The sequence below is a fragment of the Mytilus edulis genome, chromosome 7, assembly GCF_963676685.1.
Source record: "Mytilus edulis chromosome 7, xbMytEdul2.2, whole genome shotgun sequence".
Lineage (NCBI taxonomy): Eukaryota > Metazoa > Mollusca > Bivalvia > Mytilida > Mytilidae > Mytilus > Mytilus edulis.
In genome coordinates, this window is record NC_092350.1 from 6485869 (window position 1) to 6512140 (window position 26272).

Below are 26272 nucleotides of genomic sequence, written 5' to 3' on the forward strand. Positions count from 1 at the left end.
AAAGTCATTATGTTATAACACCAAGTCGACTGCTGTCCCTCTATTTTGACAATTTTAAAAGTATCAAATTGAGAAATGAATGGGGAATGTGTCAAAGCGACAACAACCCGACCATAGAGCGGACAACAGCCGAAGATGTCTGTTTGTTTTGTTCACACACTGTTGTTGGATATAAACCAGGTTTGATCCGCCATATGCAACATAAGGAAATACCAGTGAAGAATATGACTGTCGTTTTCCATTCATTTGATGTGTGTGAGCTTTTAATTTTGCCATTTTATAAAGGACTTTCTGATGTGAATTTTCATTGGAGTTCCGTATGTTTGTTATACTACTTTTGTCTGCTGGTCTATGCTGGTTGCAAGTTTTTCTCCTTTTTATATTAACATTCTCCATGGTCTTGTCATATGAGCAGTTTAGATTGATTTTCAACACCTTTTTTTCTTCTTTTACGTGACGAATTTAGTATGTCTTACGAAAGCTTTTTCCCTCTTGTTAACATAAACAGTAAAGAATGTCTTGTTGCATCTTGTGTTTTTCTTTTCATGTGAACATTTTTAAAGAAATACTGATGATCTTATGACAGGCTGTGTACTTTCCTTCACATGAAAGATCTAGATTGTCTTATCGCAACCTATTTTCTTTTTCATCGTGAACAGTCTAGACTGTATTGTGGTAGCTTGTTTCCCATTTTCCTGTCAACATTATAAATTGTTTTGTGGCTACTGGTTTTCTCCTTTTCATTTAAAAGTTCAGATTGACTTGTCTTGGCTTGTTTTTTCCAATTTTTCCTTGGAGAGTCGTGGTTCTTTTTTTGATTGTTTTTGGTCATTTTTACATGAACAGTCTATATAGCTTCTTTTTTTCTTTCCATGTACACAGTCTGGAATGTCTAAGTGCAGCTTGGTTTCACTTAAATAGTCTAGTTTATGTTCCAGTAGCTTGTTTAATACTTTTCTCCGTGAACAGTCGAGATTCTCATTTTGCAAATTGATTTCTCCTTTTATGAGAGAAAGGAAAACGATAGCGATAATTTGAGACACTCTTTTGTAGCTCCTGCTGTATTGAGATAACTTTAAACTTTCTTGTTTAGCTATAGAGATGAAATAGCTAAATTCATTAAAGTAACTTGACCATGAATTTGCCATAAATTGCATAATAATTGTTTACATAATGATTGCATAACAAAAATAGTGCATTCATTTAGAATATCGTTTATCTATCTATATATACATCATTTATTAATCTAACTGCAGTTCTAAGAAAGTAACAGCATTTTAGAAGTTAGAGATTGGATGTAAAATATCTTTGTATTGTGCTACCTCAATTCCACAAATGACAATACTGTATCAGAGTATCAGGTCTTCTTGTTTTTATAACTGTATGACATCTTTTAGACATCTAACTTATGTTATATACAGGACTGGCCGAAATATAATATATACACATGGATTGCCTTTAAAGAAAATATTGATTATTAATTTCAGACGTCAATATTATTGCGAACTTTACAGACAGCATTTCTTAAATAATGCATTTCATGTGGTGAGAATTTTCTGAATAGAATGCCACTTTTCACAGTTAATACAAGAGGTCTTTCTTCAAAGGTGTTTCTCAGTGTAAAAATTAAGCAGCTTATCTTGTTTTAATATCCTCGGTAGTGAAAGCTACTTTTGCTAAGCGATATTATAACGCATAATTCATATATTGAAACGTCGGAACAACACATATATAAAAAAGGTATGGTTCTGTCTGAGATTTAATTTGAATTTTATGTTATATATGCACGTTGTAAATGAATAGTACTGTAGTACTGTACGAATACAGCAGTGTTATAGTTAAACGAATTTTGTTTTTTTTCTATACAGAACGAAATCCTTAAGCGATGGTTTTTATCTTTAATAATCAAGAAGCTGAATATTTTATTTTACTCTATCAGTTGATAAAGATTAAATCGGCACTATCTACAAGTTAAAAACAAAGATAAAACCTTTTTAATTTTGAGTTTATCTTAGGCATCACAGAAAGCTTGCAGACATCGTGATAAAGTTTTGAAGAACTCATCAGACGATCTGACAACGATGATTGTATAAGAGAATAAAAAATTAAAGTTTATTTGATACGTTGATTATATGTCTCAATTTGTTTGTTTGTATAAATTCGACATAGATGTTTACCAAGCTATTCCTGGGCAAAGTCACAGGTGTCTTAAACGTATGTGATTTCAATCATGATAATTGTACATGAAAAAACAATAATAACAACATATTTAAGATTTGCTTAACCCAACTCTTAAAGTCTGATTGTTACATTGGCATAGTTCTCATTAAGGACAAACGAAAAAATGCTCAATCATTTATCTGGAAATTCAACATTTAAAAAAAAATGTTTTACATGTACTGATACAACTCACCCAGTTGTCATGACAATACCACGTATACATGTGCAGTCATCTGCAATATTGAATTATAACAGAACTATATTGCAAACTCCTATGCATGCATTTCTGTTTTCTGGGTTTTTTGTTTTTTTTGCTTCTTCAGTTGTCACTTTGTACTGCGTTTATATCGATAATCAATTTATTTCATATATGCAATATTATAAGGATAATGATATGGGTTTGATTTGCAAACAACTGTAAATCATGTTCCTACATTTCCCAAACAAGATATCTAGAAAGTAGTTTCGGTAGTCTTTTCATGTTTGAACTAATAATAAAATATATATTGCTGTGGAATATTTGTTACGTCTACTTAATCCAAAAGGAAATACAGAAATGATTTAGTCAGAAGGTTTATTTTAGGGTTGGTTTACATGGTTATGAAATTTATAAATGCAAGTCGGAGTAATCATATACTGATCCTGTATCGACAATAAGTTGAAAAGGTATAACAAAAATACCAAACTCAAATGTTAATTCAAAACAATCAAATACTTACAATCAATTATACAAGTTAAAAACAATTGCAGTGGTCTGACTACATGTACGTTTCGTTTTTCTTGTTTCTGATTTTAAAACATTTCAGGTTCATCTGCATTATCGTTAGTTAACACAAATTAAAAAATAGGGAGACAGAAATTTATATTGGCTGATACAATTATAACAAACACAGAAAGAAGAACAGAGTGTTGTCATTAACATGTAAGCAAGGTTATGGGATTTGTATTCTTAACGATATTGTTGTATAATGTAAGTTATTCAAATCAGAAAGATCAGAATAAATGCTAACGAACAGTTTACAAATTTTTATTTGGATTGGCTGGCGTAATCAGAACAAACACAGAAAGAAGAACAGAGTGTTGTCATTATCCTTAACGTGTGAGCAAGGTTATGTATTTGGTGTTTTAACGATATTGTTGTATAATGTAAAGTATTCTAATGATAAAGATCAGTATAAGTGCTAACTTCCAAATAATTTATTGATATTAATGAACACAGCTGAAGAGAAATTAATGCTTGATTAATTAAGTACTTTTAACCAGTGAATCTAAAAAGTTGTCGGAGCAATGAAGAACATTTATAAAGAAATATGCTACGAATTTGAACCCTTCACAAACCATTTTTTAATAACTCTCAAAATAATGATGATACCCAAACATTATAGAAGATATATGTTTACCAAAAAAATACAGGAAAATCAGTAACATCCATTACCTGACACTGAATACGGTAGAGGGAATTTCATAACACAGTCAAACTCAAAGTATTATTATACAATATTATACCGTAGCATACATCGTTTGTATTAACTGAACGTAAATTCAGCAAAATAAGTCAATGTTATATCTAACAATGTTTACATTTACGTTCTGAACGCAAGCTCAAATATTAATAAACAATAGCAGACAGTATCTTTCAATTCTTGCATTTAATGAACGCTAACTCAATGCTTTTAACATGCTGCTATCAAACGCTTCAGTACTGTACTGTACTTCAAGATCGATTGCTATATTTCATATCGGATGATAAATAGAAACGTTTAAAAAAATGTAAATGTGAATCCCCAAACTAACTCTGTAGTATTTCAATGGAAAAACATCACAGAAACGATTCAGTATTATATCACTCGATAGATAAATGAATTATTCTTTATAACAAAAACAATTAACGTTATTGACCAACAATCAGTTATGCCAAAAAAATATATAACCTAAAAGGTAACTTGGGTTACAGAAATGTGTTTATTCTTTTGGTCTTCAAACGGTAAAATAAAACCTTTCCACTCATCTTCCGATGAGTATAATTTGCCTGCACCAAATATCATCACGAACGAAGACAGTTCAGGTTTTTGTTTTTGTTTTAAATGACACTCAATAAATTTAATGTTTCCAAAGCGCTATTGAATTTAGTTTTGTCATGCACGTTCAGTGCCAAAATATTGATAGCTAAGAATGTATAAGCCAAATGTCGATATGTTAATGGCCTATTTATAACATCGGACTACTAACATAAAGGTTCCTGGGATTGAAATAAATAAATGGCTGACCCGTGTTAATAAACAATAAATGGCTGACCCGCGTTAAGAGAGGGTCATATTTCTTGCACGTAAAATACACCCTTGTAGATTCCTAAAAAGAGCAGGCTAATGCCGCTACAAGGCAGCACTCGCACCAACAAAGTGGAAAGGGATTAATATAAGTGGCAACACTTGTTTCCCAATCCAGTATAAATAAATATGTTGAAACTAATGGACTATTTGTACTAATTTGTTTTTGTATTATATTTATTTCAGCATTGTGAGTACTTATTTTTCTTAGTGAAGTCATGCCTTTGTATATGTTCCGGACCATATGAGTATTTGGAGCATACGCGTATGGTCATGACCATATGGATGATTGACACGTTTATTTTAAATACTTTTTAAAAATCTCCATTGACGTCTCTAAAAGGGTCATTTGAGCATATTTAATTAATGAAAAAAGATTAACTACATAACAATAAGCAGTTTCACACAGTTTTCTCACTATTTCTATATACAATAAGAAGATGTCAAAATCAAATGCACATATTGTAAAAGGAAGTGTTGTTACTTTACGCATACCGGTGGCTGACACGCTTTTCTAGATTTACATTGATCATGACCAGGGCATTCTAACCTAGAACATTAATAGTCAAGGATGCATGATAATCGAATACTTCAGGGTGCTTAATAGAATGAGAGATCATCATAAGGGCATTTAATGTTTTTCATTATCATCAATTGAAGTTTTTTGACATTGTCACATTTTTTGAATGGTATGAGAAAACTTTTTCTCCTCACTCAAAAATTTGTTCTCGGCAAATGATTGGTCGAAACATAATTATGATGTAAAATTTTCTTGTTTTTTTTTTTTACATTTTCCCTTTTGGGAAGTCATGAAAAAGGTGACCATGTCTGATGACGTCACATATAAAGAACACAACTTTTCGCAAATCTTTAGAGAAAAAGATTCCACATCTGATATCTAATGAAACTGATAAAAACATTTTTTTCATTTAAACATTTCCATTGACATGTCAAAACTGTTAAGAGGGTTTAATAAGATGATATTGGAAATATTTATAAGCTTTGTCTAGACATCATTATCAAATGCATTATTTCTGTTCTAGAATGCGGCTATCTTCAGTTTTTGTATACAATCTTTATCAAGTACTAGTATGTGTTAAATTGTAAGAGAGGGGCGAACGATACCAGAGGGACAAGTTAATGTTCTAAACTGCTTAATTTTATCAAAAATGTGTATATTTTCCTGCGTTTAATTATTCCAATGTTCGTTACTCTGTCTCTCTATCTCAAACATAAAACAAAAATTATAAAATATCTCATTTGATAAAACTCACCGAATAATTACCCTGGCCTAAATCTGGATCCTATCTTACGAATTTTATTGCATGAACAAGGTATTCCTACTTACAAACATTGCCTGTATCTGAAACATTATCGGTATATATTTAGTACATAATTCACTGAAATAAGTAATACTCTAATAGTTATTTTTTTCGTTTATCTTTAGTTTAAATAGTGTAATTACGGTATTTCACAGGCGTTTCAATCTTCAAATATATCAAAATAGCTTGCAAAGTTCAAAAACATATTGCCGTCACAAGATCGTGATACAAAGATATTGATTTATAGCATAATTTATATTAGATCAGGATATCTCATATTCAAAAATTTAATATCTGATTTTCAGCTGACCTTTTCAAGGTTTTCGTTTTTGCGACAATGGTCTGATTGTTATAAATAGAAGTTATTTTACTTTAAACAACCGTTACAACCTATTCTGAACTAAAATATGTGTATTAGGAATAAACGTATAAGTTTATATTTCAAAACCAACAACATTGCTGAAAGGGTTCATTATTTTTGTTGTTAACCATACACTAACTAAAGTAACACTAAACCATCGAGAAACTTATTTGAAATCTTACATCTACATTACCGTTTATAAATATTGCTATCTTTAGCTGTGCTTTCGTGCTAATGTCTGTAATATTGCCTTATGAATATCGATTTTTATAACAGACAAGTATCAACATTCACTATAAATGCTAAAAACTGAAGAAGAATACGATAACATTGACAGAAATAATGCATTACTCAATATTGAGAAGCTCAACGTATCCTACAAACTACAAGTTCAAATATTTCACTAACCACTAAAAAAATACACAAGTACTTTATTATAATACTATCTCACTGTTGAAGAGCTTTTTTCTAAAAAGACAAGCATAAAATACTTTATAAATCTCACTCCCTCTAGACTCTTGGCACAGAGATAGTCGTTAAATGTCAAAATGTTTTAGATCTTACAACTGTGTTCACATTCAAAAAGAAAAATCGAGAGTGAATACTAAAAGGATAGAGTAATAAAGATGACATTTTTATCAAATACAAGATAAACACACTTTATCGTATAAGCTGTTATAAAACAATGAACTGTGGGGATACTTTGTCACTGAGAGGTGAGTGCTACACGTTATAAAAAGTGCAACACATCACAAAAGAGTTGCTTACAGTTCATATTTTTCCTGTATTCACATATAGGAAAAAGAATGTCGTTATTGGTTAAAACATATGTTATAAGTAAACATAATTAGAAATAGTTTTATTGGAATATTTTCAAGATAATCTAAAATGTCAAAAGGTTGCATTTTTGGATCATGTTAATAAAAATATATGTACCCATTTAAAAACTCATCAAAGTAATTTCAGTAATGTTTAGTAATCGTTGTCACAAATAGAAAATACAGCTCAGAAGATTGTGTTACAATTCAATGAATACCAATAAGATGAAACAATATCTACTGATTACAAATCATTAAAATTATTCTGATATCATCTGTTATCATACAGTTTGTCTCTATTGTCGTCAATCTTTTTCCTCAATTTTGTGTTTTGTCAATCCTCACATTCAGACATTTACCATCAAATTATTTCACAAGAGATGATGGAACAATTAGCTTGGGTTTGATGAAAAAAGCATAAGAATGTTTCATGTTGTTTATTTCTATAACATTTGCATACTATCTGATTGCAATCAAGATAGTCCAACAGTCCGTTCTTTATATAATCCTAATTTAATTGTTGTAGATTATTATCTGAAAACTTTGTCATAACATGCTATATCGATTTACATTACGAAATTTTTGATTGAAATAGCTTTCCAAAGCGTTTCCTATTCAGGTAAGTATTGAAGATTATAACATTAGCCTGAAACGAGTTCAATATACATTAGAATTAATAGCCTTTATCCGTGATACATCTATAAAAGATATTGGTAATTGTAAAAGTTTACATAGTATAACATGTTTTGGGTGTTGGCCGAAATAATTATTTTGACCTATCGAGTGATTATTTTCTTGGGATTTGGAATTTATATTTATAAATAAGGAGATGCGGTAATGTCTCCAATAATAACAATATACCAGATTACAAAAATGAAAGTCACAAAAATATTGAACTCAGAGGAAAATTCAAGAATGAAAGTCCGTAATCAAATAGAACAATCAAAAGCTCAACCACATCAAACGTATGGATAACAATTTTCATATTCCTGATCTAGTACAGCCATTTTCTTATGTAGAAAATGGTGCATTATACCTGGTTTTGAAAATAGCAAAACCTCTGACTTGAAGGAAAGTCGCATCAAATTCCATTATATAAACAACGATAACCAAACAGGCATATAATATGTAAAATTATCAAAAAAAGGGGTATAGCAGTCAAACAAATGAAGTTGTTGGTAAATCGTTTCTCACTTATTTAATGCGGTCTTCATTATATAGAGAATACTTCATTTTTTGATAAGATAAATACGTACTCAGTAATAAAAGTTATCACTGTTCGTTGTGTTTAAGTTCTTTATACATTTTGTATATGAATAAACTAACGGAAAAAAAAACTATATCATAGGCATTTCTAAAATTCTGATAATTATCTGATAATGTTAAAACTTTTTCTTGCAGTAAAATTTGACTTCATTAGATAAAAAGATCAATACATGACACCAAGATACGAATAATTCAGGAATACTATGCATATTTATTGGGCTGCAGTTTGTATTAACATATTCCAGCATCTTTTATTCTGGATGTTATAAATGAACAAATGATGTTATGGAGTTATAATTTATATATGCGTATTTCACTATTAAACCATGCCGTATTAATTTCATCATTAAATGTTCTTTGTTCGCATACACATGATTGTGTGTAATCTCTATAACATCATCTTTTGGTGACCAGTTTTCTATCTTATAAAGTCGTTCTAAACATTTAAACTAAATTCAGTAATCTCATTGGTAGTATACTGATGTATGATAATAGGCAATGTGTTTTGAATTTTCAAAGCCATTTAAAAAAGGGACACAGCAAAAATAAATTTACAAATCCACAATGAATACGAAATATAAATTATCTGAATGGATATCAATTTCCTATAATTATTGGAGCGAGGTGATCAGATCGTTCAATGATTCGTATAAACTTCTAAATTGATATGAAATGAATAGTAAATTAGTAAGATATACGTCATTATAACATTTGATCAAACATATATAAACTTCTAAATTGATATGAAATGAATAGTAAATTAGTAAGATATACGTCATTATAACATTTGATCAAACATATATAAACTTCTAAATTGATATGAAATGAATAGTAAATTAGTAAGATATACGTCATTATAACATTTGATCAAACATTAAAACCAGGGCTGTCTGCTCCAATAACTTATTTTGGAGTTCTATGAATTTATTTGTGGGACAGTTTTCTTATCTTACTGGCTAGATATTGAACCATTCGAAGCACGATTTGCCTACATAATACGTTCCAGTGCCGTTCGAATTCAAACAGTTATAACATGCTGTGAGTGATTACCATCGGGCAGATGATGTTAAGGGAAAAGTGACAACTATCAAAGGGATAATTGAACTTATAAATCGAAAACAAACTGGCAATACTATGGCAAAATAAACACGTAAAGCAAACGAACAAAGTCAAACAACGGTTAACAAAACACATGTTTACAAATTAGAGCTGATCTCAGGTAGTCAAAGACTGTAATATAACCGTAGAGTTATCTTCGGATGAAATAACGTTATGTTGTGGACGTTAATATTATCATCAGTCTTTAAAACAAATCAACGATTAGATTTTTTTGAAAATTACAAAGTCATATACATTCTGAACGTAAATTGTTTTTGGAGTGGGAGGTATAGGGCAAAAGTTCTAAATAATAACTATACTAGTTGCTTCTCTGAAGGATAAACATCGTGAAAAACTAATAAAATAGTACTTTTTGTTGCACAATATTTTCTGTACCAAATATTACCTAATTATTATTTTATTTGCAACAGCTAATAGAAGAGTCAATCAATTGACAGATATATTTGTAAAAACTGGAACCCTGATTAAGGAATATAACTTTAATTGTTTACTGGTAGGGTTTCATTTTCATAATTTTTTTTGTAGCTTGTATGAAACATTGACTATAGATATAGGAAGATGTGGTGTGAGTGCCAATGAGACAACTCTCCATACAAATAACAATTTAAAAAGTAAACCATTATAGGTTAAAGTACGGCCTTCAACACGGAGCCTTAGCTCACACCGAACAACAAGCTATAAAGGGCCCCAAAATTACTAGTGTAAAACCATTCAAACGGGAAAACCAACGGTCTAATCTATATAAACAAAACGAGAAACGAGAAACACGTATATATTACATAAACAAACGACAACTACTGTATATCAGATTCCTGACTTAGGACAGGTGCAAACATTTGCAGCGGGATTAAACGTTTTAATGGATCCAAACCTTCTCCCTTTTTCTGAAACAATAGCATAACATCACAACAAAGAAAAACATACGATAAAATATCAATTGGCAGACTTAACTCAATGACTTATTGAATTTGAAGGTTTATTTTGACAGATTACACCTTCTACAAGATTAACTATTATATACTGATTAAAAGTAGCAATATTGTTGACTTATCTTTTGAGGCATTTTTTGGAGAAGGCTATGTATTATAAAATTAAATAGAAATTTTATTTTTGAATGAAATTTTCCTTCACCATTATGTACACTTTTTCGAAAAAAACCCACTTTATTTGCATATGTCTGCTAGATTAACAGAGACTTCTTTCTTTTGAGTTATTTTAAATACTAAAACTATTTATGGTCGCCTATGTGAGCATAAAGTATTGTAGATGGCTTGCTTACATCTACCTGTTACTAAAGTTGTTTCTTGTCAACAAGTTTAAAACCGTATCAATTTAAAAAATACATTTCTACTGAGAGTGTATTGGCATGGCAATTGAAACATGCATAGTCATAGACATTTTTCCTGTAAACCCAACCATTTTTGCTTCCTTCGACGTGAATGAGATTCTTGCAGGTTTCATTTTGCTCCCATAATTTTACTTCGGTTAATCTATCTACAGTATTTGACATCGGTAAGCTAATTATGAAACCGTACTTTATATTTTCGTTTTACGAAATAATTGTTTTAATTTGATGTTGACTATTATTGGCGTAAAAATGTGTTGGAAAAAAAATGAAAACAACACTTTATTGATTTAATGCGTCCTACGTTATTCCCTGGGTCTACATTGGTTACATTTCAGAAATTTTTTGTCAACTGTATATTGTGTTTCAGTGATGACGATACAGTTTTTTCATGATATAATTTTTAATCCCAAAATACACCTTTAACTCGCAGTGTTTGTGATGACGTCATATATGCTAATCTCAACAGCAGAGATATAACGTTTTGTAATTGTGTAGGATTACCCATAGACTTTATACTTTTGTTTTATGAATATTGAAATGGAACGTTCAATAATTCGTTTTTTTGTTGTTTTTTTAAAAAATTTTTTTTTTTACATATTTCGTTATTTGTCTCTGCATTTGAAATTCAGTCAGAAGTAATGTTAAACGTTTGAACAGAAATTACCCACAAAATATGATGCAAATTGTTGGAAAATACACTTTCACGAAAACGTTTTCAAATCTTAGAAAATGACATATTTCTTTTTTCTTAAGTTCATAGCGAAATCCGAGAATCTAATGAGTCAGAAAACATAAAAACACGAAATGCTGGTAAAAAAGGGTGACAGATTTTTAATCTTTTTATATTCTTATTAGGGATGTTAACTCGGTGAATATTTACTAATCGATTACTCGTTAGATTTTCCGAGCGATACTCGAGTAGTCGCTCGGTAAACATTTACAAAATGGAAACACAAAAATTTTAACCATTTCATGTACTGTGGACCGTTGTATTATGACCGTTAAACCCTCAACATTATTATCTAGGGCTAGATGATAGTCCAAATAATCTTATAACGTAATAAACATCTCATTTACTTCATGTAATAATTATGTTAATTGGTAGACAAGTAATTAATTAATATCTATAGAAAAAATATTTCTCAAACGACAGTATTTGGGAACCGTAAAGAAAACACATTTAGTGATCAACAAAGAGGTGATAATCATAACTTTCTGCATCCATTAATCGTTTAATAAGGTTCGATACAGGGTGCAAGGATTTTTACTTATTTAAAAATATTATCTTGATAACCTTTACTGGGACGTCACGAGTTCTCAAATTTGTTAGGGAACTAACAGTCCTGCCGACGATAATATATGCTCTGACAGTACAGAGGTGGGAGGAGTGACTAAGACAAGCTTTATGTGTAGGCTTTGGACAAATGCTCATGTTCTTATACCCTACATGTGCCTCTGTTTGGCGGATTTTTAAATGACACTTAAACGCAAACATTCAAATCGTATTTTAATTTCTATTATATTTGTCAAATAGATATAAACATTTCAATTCCGAAATAATTGTTTTGTTAATACATACTGATTGCTGAATCCTACATTAAGCACTGTTATTTCTAATTAATTCCGTTAACATTGAAGCTTTAAGGACTGAACTTTGATTACATAATTGGGTATGTACCAATCCTTAAAATTAACTAATGATTTGTGTTTATACACATTGCAATTAACTCGTAAAGATTTATCAAATATGTCAAACAATTGAGAGACTAAAACACATCAAGGAATAACAGTAAGGAAAAGTTACGATAAAATGATAGAACAATATAACCTTTGTTAATTACCACTCACTGGTAATGACGCAGAGGAGGGACGACACTTTGCACACGGCACGCAGAAACGGATTATATTATCGATCACCGGAAGTTTACGGTTCATTAACAAAATGGAAGTCGAAGTGGTCACATCAAAAAGCGTCTGTTTAATTTCTTCAAATATATGGCTTTTCTGCATAGAAAAAGATAAATACAGTGTGTCAATGAGAGACTGTCCATCTGTGCAAGTAAATGCACGGGTTGCTCATATCAGTCCAGCAGATAAACCATTGATAAGACGACGAGTGTTGATGGCGGATAGCAGTTGTCTGACGTCGTTGTACAACCAACCCCCACCACAGTTACTGCTCATCACTAACTCATGTGATTTTAAGGTATTATTTTGTTACTATCTATGTTTATTTATAAATCGTTTTGACCCTGATATACAAAACGTCTTTCAATGCCTCGACGGCATGAATTAATTTAATGAAAGGACCGAGTTGGGAAGTCAACATTGAACTTAATTTTTATTAAATTATATAGAGCCATCAATTTATTGTACATATCGTTTTTGCAAGTAACATTGTACTCCTATTGATAGAGTTTCAGGGTAATAGCAAGTTTGTTGTTCCTGAGATACCAACCAGTAGTCATTAATTGTTTTAATACACAGACATGACGGACCAAATCATTTTCAAAAGACCACATACAATAGAAAAAACACACTAATAGTAACATTAAACACGCACATGATGAACTATTTTTGTTTTTGCCCGTGTCATTGTTGTACACAGCCATGTCAAAAAACGGGGGGTCCAATTATAAGTCCTCATTTAAATGCATTGATCATCCAAGAAAAAGGGGGTTAAAACTCCCTCTGGATCCGCCACTGATATAGTTGTTAGGTTTTAGTTATTTAATGTCTTGGTTATTAATTATATACTAAAACCATATCGAGTTATGATACGATAGAATATTTATATCAATAAGACAATATAAAGCAACTATTATATGAAATTTTAATTTTGTTTCAGTTCAACAAAGATGCAGTTTCTAAAGTTTTCAGTGATGGGACAGATTCATTGGCTGTGCTTATTTGGTCCTTTGTTATGATTCCTGGAGCTCAGCTGAGATCCCAACCAGACCATTGCAATGCAGTCGACCTGCCAGGAATGCCAGTTTGTGATTATGAAGATTTAAACTGTTCATGTGTACGCGGAACAAGTATTTTCTCAACAACTTCAACAGATCAACAAGATCAGAGTAAAAGTATGTGTATGCCTGTAGCTGTCAACATGGACGATAAAGTTAAAGTAGACACTGTTCAGTACACAGTTACAATACCAATCAAAGGTTCAACATATGGTGAGGAGTACCAGAACAATCTAAAATTTGCACGTACCTCCATTAGATTGAAAAAAGAAGTTTTAGTTGAACTGTCACGTGAGACAGATAACCCAAAAGACAAAAACGCTATTGTAATCAAGGCAAACATTGATGGTCAGCTACACCCCCTAGGTTATGTAGGACTTCAGCATATCCCCAAGGTTGCAGCAGCAATGAAGAAAAATGAACTAGTGAAAACTACAGTTAAACATGTTACCTCATGGTTTGTGAAAAACATTAATGAAAGAAAGTTAAGAGGTTCTTTGTTGCTATGTAAGACGGGCAAGTGGCTATCAGATGCACAGGACAATATGTACAACTCTGAGTTCTGATCAACTGTACTGTATGTCATGTATATGGGACATTTCTAAATGTTCATGAAATATCTCTTGTCTTGCTCAAGATGATCAATGTTTATATATATATATATATTTGTATTTGTAATAAAGATTTATGTTGACTTTACAAATTTTTGCTTCTATTTTCAACCCATTGTGTGTGCATATGATTCATGTGATTGATTTGTTTGTACAAATAGATTTATGTTCAAGTGGAGTGTTGTTTAAGGCTTTCTGTATTTTATTATGTAGATTTCATGCATCAATGACGGAAGTATAAATGGTTTTAAAATCAGGTTCTAGAAACAGAAGTGGCTCTTTTTAAGCAGTCTGTCTAGACTTGTAACTGACTGTTTTGATTTTGATTGTTTGGTCTTAATTCTTTTTTGCATCAATTTTTCAGGTTGTGACGTATCTGTTGTACTTGTACATTTTTTTGTAAGTGAATTTTTATTACAAAATTATGGGGTGTGAAACCGCATGATATGATTGCCAATGAGAAATTTTCAACCAGAATTCAAATGATGTGACTATTAGAAACTCTCTTATTTAACCAACATCAACAATGAGCACACAACCAATATTTATAAATGTATAGCCACGGAGTTATTTCAAGTCCTGATGTGGTATAACGTACAACAATTCAAATGAAAAAACAACCAGTCTGATTAAGTAAAAAAAAATGAATCATACAAAAAAAGATGGACTGATCTATTGGATCCTAATTTGCTATAGGCACTTTGAAAAGTCTGACAAGATAAAACAAGTTGTTCAGCACTAGTGTCGTTATTTTGTGGTCATATTGTAAGAAAGCAATTTAAGCACACAATTTGTAAACTTGTCTTGAGGCAGTCAAACAGTTCAAACCCTGCACTAGACAGGTACTCGCACCTTAAATCTTATGCATAAAGCATTGTAGGTTCTTGACCAGGGTCGGTGGTCTATTCGGGCAGTCAAATCTTCCTCTAATAATAAAATCTGACCACTAAAATAGCCAATATTGCGTTAAACACAAAAAAAGATGGAATAAGCAACTGTTTACATTGTAAATGCATACACAACCAAGATAAGGAATGAATGCTCTTTCAAACAACCGTGCAAGGGGTGTATAGCCAGTCAAGGTCAAATAAACTTCCATTTGTTGTTGCTGTATCATACCAAAAAAACACCACTGGATTATATTTGAAGAAATTTATTATCAACAATAATGAGAATATGTACATGAACTAGTATGGTGATTTCAATCTCAATATAAACTATATTAGTAATATCTCAAAATTAATCATATTCTTTTCAAATCTCTTCACGCACTATTATAGTTATCTCGTACAAAACATTTATCAAATCTCTTCATGCACTATTATGGTTATCTCATACAAATATTTTATCTTTTAATTCACGTGACAAAATAAACACGATCATCATAAAAAACAGTTATCCTCTCTCTATATATATGCACTAGTATGGTGATATCACAAATTAAAAAGACTAATTCCTATAAAATCTCATTATGCACTATTGATCTCACAAAAAAAATTCTAACAATACTTTGTACAGAAACTAGTCTATATGATGACTTTATTATGACATGATTAAATAATTTTTCTATTAAATCTATGTACATTTGTACATGAATTAACCATAGTATTGGGGACTTCATGGAATAAGATCATTTTACAATTAAATCTAAGTGAACTACTGGTATCATGGGCATGGGGTCTTCATGAAAAAATAAGGTGGCTTAATGAAATAAAAAAAAATTATCAAATGTACAGAAACTCATATGGTGACTAGGTTTTCCTTGACTATCACAGAACACGTATCATCTAATTATAAACATTTATATTGTTTCTATTGTAACAAGATATAATTGCACTTTATCAATGATTTAAAGCTATCACGGTAAAACATAAGTTTTTTTTTATCACATACTATTTAATTATCTTAAAAACAATATTGCTCTATTTTACATTACAGACAGTTACACATTTATAAAAACATCACATGGAATTCTGATGATAAAAATTTACAGATACAACACTGAAACAACACAGAAAATATTAACTTCTTCCAGGCTGCATGTTGTCAGGTACTGGGGGTAAACCAACATCAACACGAAACAAACGTTGTCTTATGCTTTGCTTGTTTCTGGCTGGCAGGAAGGCCCTTCCTGATGTGAAAATGGAACAATCTTCCCTTTGGGTGTTCCGTACAGTGTGAAGTCTTTTCCTATCTGTATCATCATCGAAACATGATTCTTCTGTTCTAAACTTTTCATTTCTGGTCCAGTAATGAAAAGGAAGCTCAGGGTCCAAACGTTTGCAAAATTCTCTCACTATTTTGGCCCATTGGTTTTGGAATTCTAATAATGTAAAAGTGTCACCGATCTGTCTTCTTGTCAAACTAAAAAAACATTCAACATCATCAGTTGTAGCTGCCCTGGGGTGCTCAGGGTATCCAAGTTCAGTATTTTGTAGGCGTCTCTCTTCCTGGCTTTCAATGTTGGTTGTGATTTCCACAAAAGTCTCTCTAGTAAATCCTCTTATATTATCCATTGGTCTGAAATAAAATGAAGTAGGTAAGAACACAGTATATAATACATTCAATACATATGTAATTTAAGCAACACCTATTGGTGGCCTTTGGCTGTTGTTTGCTTTATGGTCTGGTTGTTGTCTCTTTGACACATTCCCAATTTCCCTTCTCAAAAAGGTATATTATATATATATGCATGTAACACAAGCAATAATCATGATATTGTACATATGTTTTTGTGGACTGCTATTACTTTAGTCAAGGTATTGCTGGTGTTTTTATTTGGCCTTTTCCATGTTTTATATATAATCCATTGACTCGGCAAGTTTTGGTTCTAAATTATTTTTTTTGCAATATGCTGCCGCTTTAACATATATTGTAAGTAATAGGTTTCACTATAAGAAACAAAACCTTTATTAACAATAATATAATGAACATGCATTCCATCTGAAGCTTCATGCCAAGCAGCCACAGTTGAAACATATTCAGCCTCACAGTCAAATCCATTGCGCTGCATACTGGCTGCTACATGGTAAGACAACAGCTTTTCTGCATCCTCTACGGACTGGGGTCTCTGTCCAGTAAGTGCAGCATGAGAAAGACCTGCTCTTGGATCTAACAATGCCTTGTCGAAGGCCTCTGGGTCCAGTTCTTGATATCGACATTCCCTTGTGGATGTAGCTATGCGTTTCAAAATATGATTATGGTCACCTCTCTCATGATACTGTTGGCACGTTGTCTTATCAATTTCTGGCACATACAAGTGTTGAGAGAAATCTCTCCCCTCTGATCTCAAAGTTATTTATGTATTATTGTCATTTTGTTTATTTTCTTTGGTTACATCTTCTGACATCAGACTCGGATTTCTTTTGAACTGAATTTTAATGTGCGTATTGTTATGCGTTTACTTTACTACATTGGTTAGAGGTATAGGGGGAGGGTTGAGATCTCACAAACATGTTTAACCCCGCCGCATTTTTGCGCCTGTCCCAAGTCAGGAGCCTCTGGCCTTTGTTAGTCTTGTATTATTTTAATTTTAGTTTCTTGTGTACAATTTGGAAATTAGTATGGCGTTCATTATCACTGGACTAGTATATATTTGTTTAGGGGCCAGCTGAAGGACGCCTCCGGGTGCGGGAATTTCTCGCTACATTGAAGACCTATTGGTGACCCTCTGCTGTTGTTTTTTATTTGGTCGGGTTGTTGTCTCTTTGGCACATTCCCCATTTCCATTCTCAATTTTATGAAATATTTTTCACTGGACATGATAAGCAAATACCAATCAATTTATTTGCAATTTAACATTATATTGTCTCATTATTAGCTTTGTATTTATGAAACCAACTTTACAAATAAGTAAAGATTAACACTGCTAAGAAAATAACATCATGCTTGAGCTATCACACTTACCGGTTGACATCGATATATGTGAAGTCATAGTTCTCCTGGTACCACGGCATAAGGTCTGCTACGATGTAGTTTAACATTTGGTAATTTGCCTTGCAACGTCTCAGTTGTCCCATTCCTCTTCCATCTGAAGCTTCATGCCAAGCAGCCACAGTTGAAACATATTCAGCCTCACAGTCAAATCCATTGCGCTGCATACTGGCTGCTACATGGTAAGACAACAGCTTTTCTGCATCCTCTACGGACTGGGGTCTCTGTCCAGTAAGTGCAGCATGAGAAAGACCTGCTCTTGGATCTAACAATGCCTTGTCGAAGGCCTCTGGGTCCAGTTCTTGATATCGACATTCCCTTGTGGATGTAGCTATGCGTTTCAAAATATGATTATGGTCACCTCTCTCATGATACTGTTGGCACGTTGTCTTATCAATTTCTGGCACATACAAGTGTTGAGAGAAATCTCTCCCCTCTGATCTCAAAGTGGTGATAGTATGTCTATAAACGTATGTTGATACTAAACTTCTTAATCTATCAATGGAGGATTCTGGTGTATCTTTGCGGAATGGATATGGTGTGTACCCCTCTGATACTAGTTTACCACGCAAATAAACAATGCTGTCTTCAAAAGTAAGACCATCATTTAACATGTCAACAATGTCCACTAAAACATGTGATGGTATATAATTATTTGGTAACTCGGCAAATGGGATGCCATTATCGTCATCTATAAAAAAAAATAGAAGAAATATAAATGTTTGGCACAAATCCAAATATTTCATAAAGCATGTAAAAGAAACCAAAATAATATGAATCATCACACAATACATTAATAACAAAAATTTGTTGCAATTTAAATGATAGTTATGGTTTCTTAGTTAAAAATAATTTCAAATCTTAACCAAACAATAATTGAGGTCCAAAATATGTTAGACAATGTACATAAGTAAATGTATAATAAACATGTGTAACTATGAGGTATGGGTTTTGCTCAGTGTTAAAGGCTGTATGATTACTTTCTGTGTCATTTAGTCTCTAGTTAAGAGCCGTCTTATTGGCAATCATACCACATCTGCTTATTTATTTTTATTATTCTAAAAATATAATACATACCACCAGCATAGGTAAGCATGGATTCCAATGTTGCTTTTGACATTTTTCGGACAACTTCTTTGGAGTCATGAACTAGTTGCCAAGTGTGAAGAGGGCCAGTGTCTCCGTGTGTCCTAAGAGAATTGAATTCTCCATCAGTTACTAGACCTGAAAAAGATGTCAGGTTAAATAAAATAGTCCTTGTAAATTGTATTTTCAATAAACATATCATATATAAACATAGAAACTTGGCTAATATATAATAGGGAATACAAGAAAGTACATTGTAGTTCCAAAATTTCAGAAGGCGTCTACTGCCACTAAATGCAAAAGTAAAGCTGTGTGTAAAGATGTCTTTAGGGCTCAAAGTAATAAGAACAGTTTAGTGAAGCATATCTTCATATAAAATGTTTGGTCATATGATTTTTGTCTATCTAAATAATATTTTTTCAGTATCTTTAATATATAAAACAAATTTCTACAATTAAAATTATTTTAACTTACCAACAACATGAATTCCAGCCTGTGTTAAAGCATCTTTAATTGGTGCTGTTATGTCTCTGACATATTGGTCTCTCAGAGATCTGTAAGGTAGGTACTGGATTGGTAACGCATAGGGCTTTACGTTCCTCTGTTCATCAGAAATGGCAATAACGAGTATGTGGGTTGCTGCTGTCCTCTTTTTCTTGAATAGGTTCTTCAAATATATCTGGTATTCCTGACTTGTTGACTTAATAGCTGCTCTAGAGACTGAATCACTTTTAAACGTGGACATGAATGCCAAGCACTGCTGCAACAGAGTGTTACATTCTACAACTTCCCAGTTCAGGCCTTTCAGCGTTTCTGAATTTGCAGTTTTTTGATTCATTCTCTTTCTAAAGTCGTCTGTTGCCTTCTTAAATGCATCTTGAAGAAACTTCTCATCCAGCTCTAAATTTACCAAGCCTGTTTCTAAACAAGTTTTGAGGTCTTCTTCAGTGGTGGAATGTACAGAGTTTATCCAGGCGAGTCTAGATTGGTATTCCGTACGTAAAACCTCCAGCTGCCCATCATTTAGGTCAACATCCCCATTCCAAATATCTTTTACTGAATGTTGTAAGGACTCTTTAACATCGGTTCCATCTAGCTTTAGCCAAAACCGCCCATTTGGATTACTTTCAGTAATAGATTTTACTACCGGAGTCTAAAAGAGAAAAACAAGAACATTATATATTGAATTTCGAATGTTACCAAATACTTCTGTATCATGCTTTTGACAAAGGCATTTTTAATTGGCCAGTTTAAATTTTGAATGGTTCATAAAACCTCAGAACTGAATAACCACAGATAAACAAATTGTAAATGTATGTAACATTCATAAAATGTAAGTCAAGACAAAGCAGCTGAGCTTTGTTGGGCTGTTTCTTTATTAACATTTTTTTTTCAACATTGGTATTACTGAATCATGTAATTAGTGTCTAAACAAAACTACTGTTGACGACAGTATGTTTGTTGACTTCTAGATTATGTATTGCGTTGTTTGGTTGATGCCTCATTGACATAGCTTCAACTTCTCGCTTTCTCTCTCTATATAAATATATATATAGTTGTTGTTGTCTCTTTCACATTCCACTACAATTTATTTATCAATGTAGTGGTGAAAAAGGTATTATGTTCCTTGTGAATTACAAATATACCTGTATTTTCGGGGTGGTGGTAAATTCTGAGGTGGAAGTTCTTCTCTGAATTGTTCTCTTGCTCACAGCTGCGATATTGACACGTGCCTATTTCAAATAAAAGACCATAATTTAGTTACCTTATTCGTTTGATGTGACTAGGCTGACAAAATCCGACTGAGTAAATAAATGTTAGCAAAACAAATTTTAGTTGAAAAACTTCAAATTAAGATTAATTGATATATTATAATATATTTTTTTTAAATCAATATAAAATAAAAATATTCACGATATTCGTTTCTAAAATATTAATACATAGTCTTTATACATATATATATATATATATATACAAGCTTACCAAAGAGTCAACATTGTTTTTAATAACTCGTTCTCAAACTTGTATGACTCACAAAAATACGACATGAATTTGGATATTACATGTAGTTTTAGTGAAAGAAATGAAATAATGTATACCTTCAGTGGATCACCAACATCTGAAGAAGGAAGGCCACTCCACATTGGTCCTCTAATCAAACGACCTAGTCTGTCTTCAAATTCTGCATCTAAGGTTTCCAACCATTGATAATAATCATCAGGTATTGATATCTGAAATATTGTAATGTATAGAATACAATATTCATGGTACAAGGTATGTATGATTTTTTTTAAATAAATGTATTGTATGTAACGTCAACACACAGTTTAAGATACAATTTGAAAAAATCAATTTACCTGGTGTACATATTGGCTTCTTAAATGATACATGTACTTGTGACATTCTAAATAGATATTCTCATATACCTACTCCATGTTTATCAATTTAAAGGATTAATAAACCATTCATAATTATTAATCAATTGCAATATATACATTTGAGAAAATATAAAATATTGTTACAACCAACTAATAAATTTTAGCTTCTGACAGCTGAACTTCTGGAATATTAACATCTTCTATTTAAACAATTCATGTACGAAAAAAAATAATTGAAAATTTAATTAAGATAATTACCTTCTTTGTATTTGAATTACTGAAAAACTGCAACTGATACTGAATCAAACCAAAGGGCATCCTGTCAACTGGCATAAGTGGACTATCAGATTCTGGTCTTGTGGTGCCGAGACATTTGGCAAAATCTAGTAGCACATTTGGTTTCTCTTTCTTCTGCAGTATATCCATTGATTTCAGTGATAGGCTTGGAAATTTCTCTGGTGGTTGTTTTATCCCATTTTCAGCACATACAGTTTTAAAAAGTGTGTCTAGAAGACATAGTTTGTCTGACCTTGATACTTTAACAAAGTTTTTTAATACCATCTCATATCTCTGGCATGCCGTAATGGTATCACTATTATCAAAAATGTGGTAGATGTTTAATAAGTTGTCCTCTTGTAGTAATGAATTAAGCAAAGTTTTCTTATTCATCTCAGAATTCTGCTGAAAAAACTGTTTAATAAGTTCTGTTGATTATCATACAATAAATGTTTAAGTGTTAGTTTCACTCTGGATAAAAACAATATACATGTACATGTAACACTGAAATGAGCTGATGAGAGATGCATGTACATGTACAGTTAAGATGGGGTCAGCAATTTTAATTCAATTGTATATAAAAGATGGTTGTTTCGTGTATCAGGATTTAAAGGTGCATGTTTATGTATGTGTATATTTTTATTTGTTTTTTTTTTTCTTTTTTCTTCAATTGTATTAGTGCATGTACCTGTGTTGATAAAAATGCTCTGTTGTTATTATGTTTGGTTTTTTTTTCTTTTTTTCGTTACTTTACTTTCTTTTATTTAGCATGGGGATTATAAATTAGCATATTGACTTTTATTATTATATATGCTATTCTTTGGTATACATTGTCTGACAATTTGTCTCTCTTAAAAACGAACAATACACAAATTTAAAATTAAAACGTGCAAATTGAGGTACAAATGAAGTTTCACAGAACTTTTTTGATATATCTTTCAGTTTTACTTTAGCACAAAAATATTTGCTCATTTTATTTATACTATGATGCTCTCGACACTTTTTTTGGGGGGGGGGGGGGGGGTTGGGGGTAACTCTAAGTAAAAAATTGAAACATTGGGAAAACACTTTTACGTATAGATGCACATGTGTATGGTTTGTTGATACTGCTTGGATATATTGGGCTTATAGATATTTATATTTATTATTATTTAAGCTATTCTTGTTTAACCACTTGATAATATTATGTCGACTATAACTATTGGTAGTGTAAACTGCAGGGGTTTATCAGAAACAGTTAAAAGAATTGATATATTTACAAAATATAAGGACTTATATGATATAATTATATTAATAGACACCCATAGCACATCTGAAAAAGAAAAACAATGGCTGCATGAATGGGGATATGTGGGGAAATTTAGTTCTTTTTCTAGTAAAAGTAGAGGGGTAGCTGTTCTTTTCAGAAATACTTTTGAATTTAAAATCCATGGAGAAACCATAGACTTGTCTGGTAATTTTGTTATATTAGATATCACCATTCAGGACTATCGTATAACTTTGGCAGCAATATATGGACCGAATAATGATGAACCAGCCTTTTTTGACAACATAAAAAACAAAATATCCCACTTTGGCAACTCGTCAATTGTAGTCGTGGGAGATTGGAATGTTGTTCAAGATTATGAGATGGACACATTATATTATAGAAATGAAAATAACCCCCAGTCAAAAGCTAAGATACATGAGGTTATGCATGACCTTGATTTATTAGATATATGGCGCCTGCAACACCCTTTTGAAAAGAGGTACTCATGGAGGGGTCCAAATCGCAAACAAAGTCGTTTGGACTACTTCATGATTACCTCTGATATAGAAGCATTTGTAACTTCATCAGATATAGGAATTAGTTATAGATCGGATCATTCTCCAGTACTTATTGATTTAAAATTTTCAAGCCAAATTAGAGGGAAGGGTACATGGAAATTTAATAACAGTCTTTTGAAGGAAACTGAGTTTATTGAAAAAGTTAAAGGGGATATCAAAACTGTCATTGAAGAATATGAGTCTGATCCATCTATTGATATTGAGACAGAGGACAAACAGTTTAATATAAGCTATCAGCTTTTATGGGATATGATTAAGTTGAAAGTTCGTGGATCTGCAATCTCATTTTCGTCTTTCCGGAAGAAGGAACAAAATAATAAAGAAAAAGAATTATTATACAAGATATCATTATTAGATAAAAAACTCATAGAGAATAACTTGCCATCAGTACAACAAGAAAGGGAAGGGTTGGAACTAGAATTAAAAGTAATAAGAGAAAAAAATGTTAAAGGGATAATTACAAGAGCAAAGGCAAGATGGCAAGTAGAGGGGGAAAAGGGAAGTAACTATTTTTGTAATTTGGAAAAAAAACATTATACAGAAAAAATTATTCCCAAACTTATTCTGGAGGACGAATCTGAGATAACGGATCCATGTATTATTAGAAATGAACAAAAACAATTTTATAAAAAATTGTATACTAGTTCTAACCCATTGTTACTTGAGACTCACAGGAGCACATTTCTTCAGCATGACAATCCTTTTATTACAAAACCTATTGAGGAAGAGGTGAAATCATGTGAAGGACCTTTATCAGTACAGGAATGTCTGTCTTCTCTTAAACATATGAAGAACTCTAAATCACCTGGTATAGATGGATTCACTGTTGAGTTTTATAAATTTTTCTGGAATGATATTAAATTTCCACTAGTAAGATGTTTAAATGAGGCTTTAGAGTATGGAAAGTTCTCTATCACTCAAAGACAGGGACTCATTACCTGTATACCAAAAGAGGGTAAGTTAAAGTTTTATCTTAAGAACTGGCGACCTATCACACTGCTGTGTGTAGACTATAAGATAGCTACAGCCAGTCTAGCAAATAGATTTAAAAAAGGTCTTGGTAAATATAATTAGTCAAACACAAAAAGGTTTTCTTAAAGGTAGGTATATTGGCGAATGTACTAGATTTATTTATGATCTAATGGAAAAGATGGAAGAAGACGACATTCCTGGACTTTTACTTTTAGTCGATTTTGAAAAAGCTTTCGACACAGTCGAATGGTCTTTCATATATGAGGCTTTGCAGTTTTATGGATTTGACCATACATTTATAAATTGGATTAAGGCTTGCTACTGTGATGCTCCTAGTGCTGTGTTGAATAATGGTTATATTTCAGAATTTTTTTCATTAAAAAGGGGGGTCCGTCAAGGGGATCCTCTGTCTCCTTACCTATTTATTTTAGTGCTAGAATTACTAAGTGCAGCTATTAAAAATGACCCTGAGGTTGCAGGTGTAACAATTAATGACTCTGAATTTCTGTTGAGTCAATACGCTGATGATTCTTCCGTAGTCCTGGATGGTAACCAAAAATCCCTAAATCAGTGTTTATACTTGTTTGATAAATTTTCAGAATGTGCTGGACTTAGGTGTAATGTTGACAAAACCGAAGCCGTATGGATTGGGTCAAAAAAGGGTAGTTTGGAAAAACTTTTACCAGAAAAAAATCTTGTTTGGAACCATTCTGGGAGGTTTAAACTACTAGGTATATGGTTTGAACTTGCTAAAATGGATAAAACTCTATGTAATTTTACAGCCAAGATAAACAGTATCAAGTCATTACTCAATACTTGGGCTTATAGAGAACTGACATATATTGGGAGGGTTGTAGTTATTAAGACTTTAGCACTTCCCATTTTGGTCCAAGTTCTGACTGTCCTTCCTAACCCCCCAGAAGGGGTTTTGAGGGAGATTCAGAATATATTTTTTAACTTTTTATGGAAAGGAAAACCTGATAAAGTGAAAAGGGCAGTGATAATGTCCGAACACTGTGATGGTGGTCTTAAGATGCCCAATATTTATTATTTTTGCTATAGTGTAAAAATGTCTTGGCTGTATAAATTATTAGATCCCCAAAACTACTCTCCTTGGAAAGTCTTGCTACTTAGTTATATACAAAAATTTGGGGGGGACAAGATTTTACACTTAAGTCAGGAAGGTTTACTTTATTTAGCAGAAAAAGTTAATCCATTTTGGCATGATATCCTGGTAAATTTTTCCAAGTTAAAAAATAAGCTTAAAGCTGAAAACAATACTGAAATTTTGACCCAGTCCATATGGCTGAATCCAAACATCAAAATAGATGGCAATATGATTTTGAGGTTCAAATATGTTGAAAATAGTATATTCTTCATTAATGATCTTATGTCAGATAATAATACATTATTCTCATATGATGAATTTAAAAAAAAATATG

The 26272-nt window shown here is 31.9% G+C and overlaps 2 protein-coding genes across 2 annotated transcripts; one reads left to right on the plus strand and one right to left on the minus strand.

Moving 5' to 3' along the window:
* Positions 1 to 12720: 12720 nt before the first annotated feature.
* On the plus strand, positions 12721 to 14444 carry LOC139482755 (uncharacterized). Its single transcript, XM_071266825.1, has 2 exons — positions 12721 to 12987; positions 13630 to 14444. The coding sequence occupies exons 1-2, from the start codon at positions 12724 to 12726 to the stop codon at positions 14311 to 14313; spliced, it is 948 nt and encodes a 315-aa protein (XP_071122926.1). The 5' UTR covers positions 12721 to 12723; the 3' UTR covers positions 14314 to 14444.
* Positions 14445 to 15558: 1114 nt separating this feature from the next.
* Positions 15559 to 19467, minus strand: LOC139482756 (uncharacterized). Its single transcript, XM_071266826.1, has 3 exons — positions 19369 to 19467; positions 18265 to 18982; positions 15559 to 16878 (listed from the first exon to the last, which is right to left on the minus strand). The coding sequence occupies exons 1-3, from the start codon at positions 19409 to 19411 to the stop codon at positions 16380 to 16382; spliced, it is 1260 nt and encodes a 419-aa protein (XP_071122927.1). The 5' UTR covers positions 19412 to 19467; the 3' UTR covers positions 15559 to 16379.
* Between the last annotated feature and the right edge of the window lie 6805 nt (positions 19468 to 26272).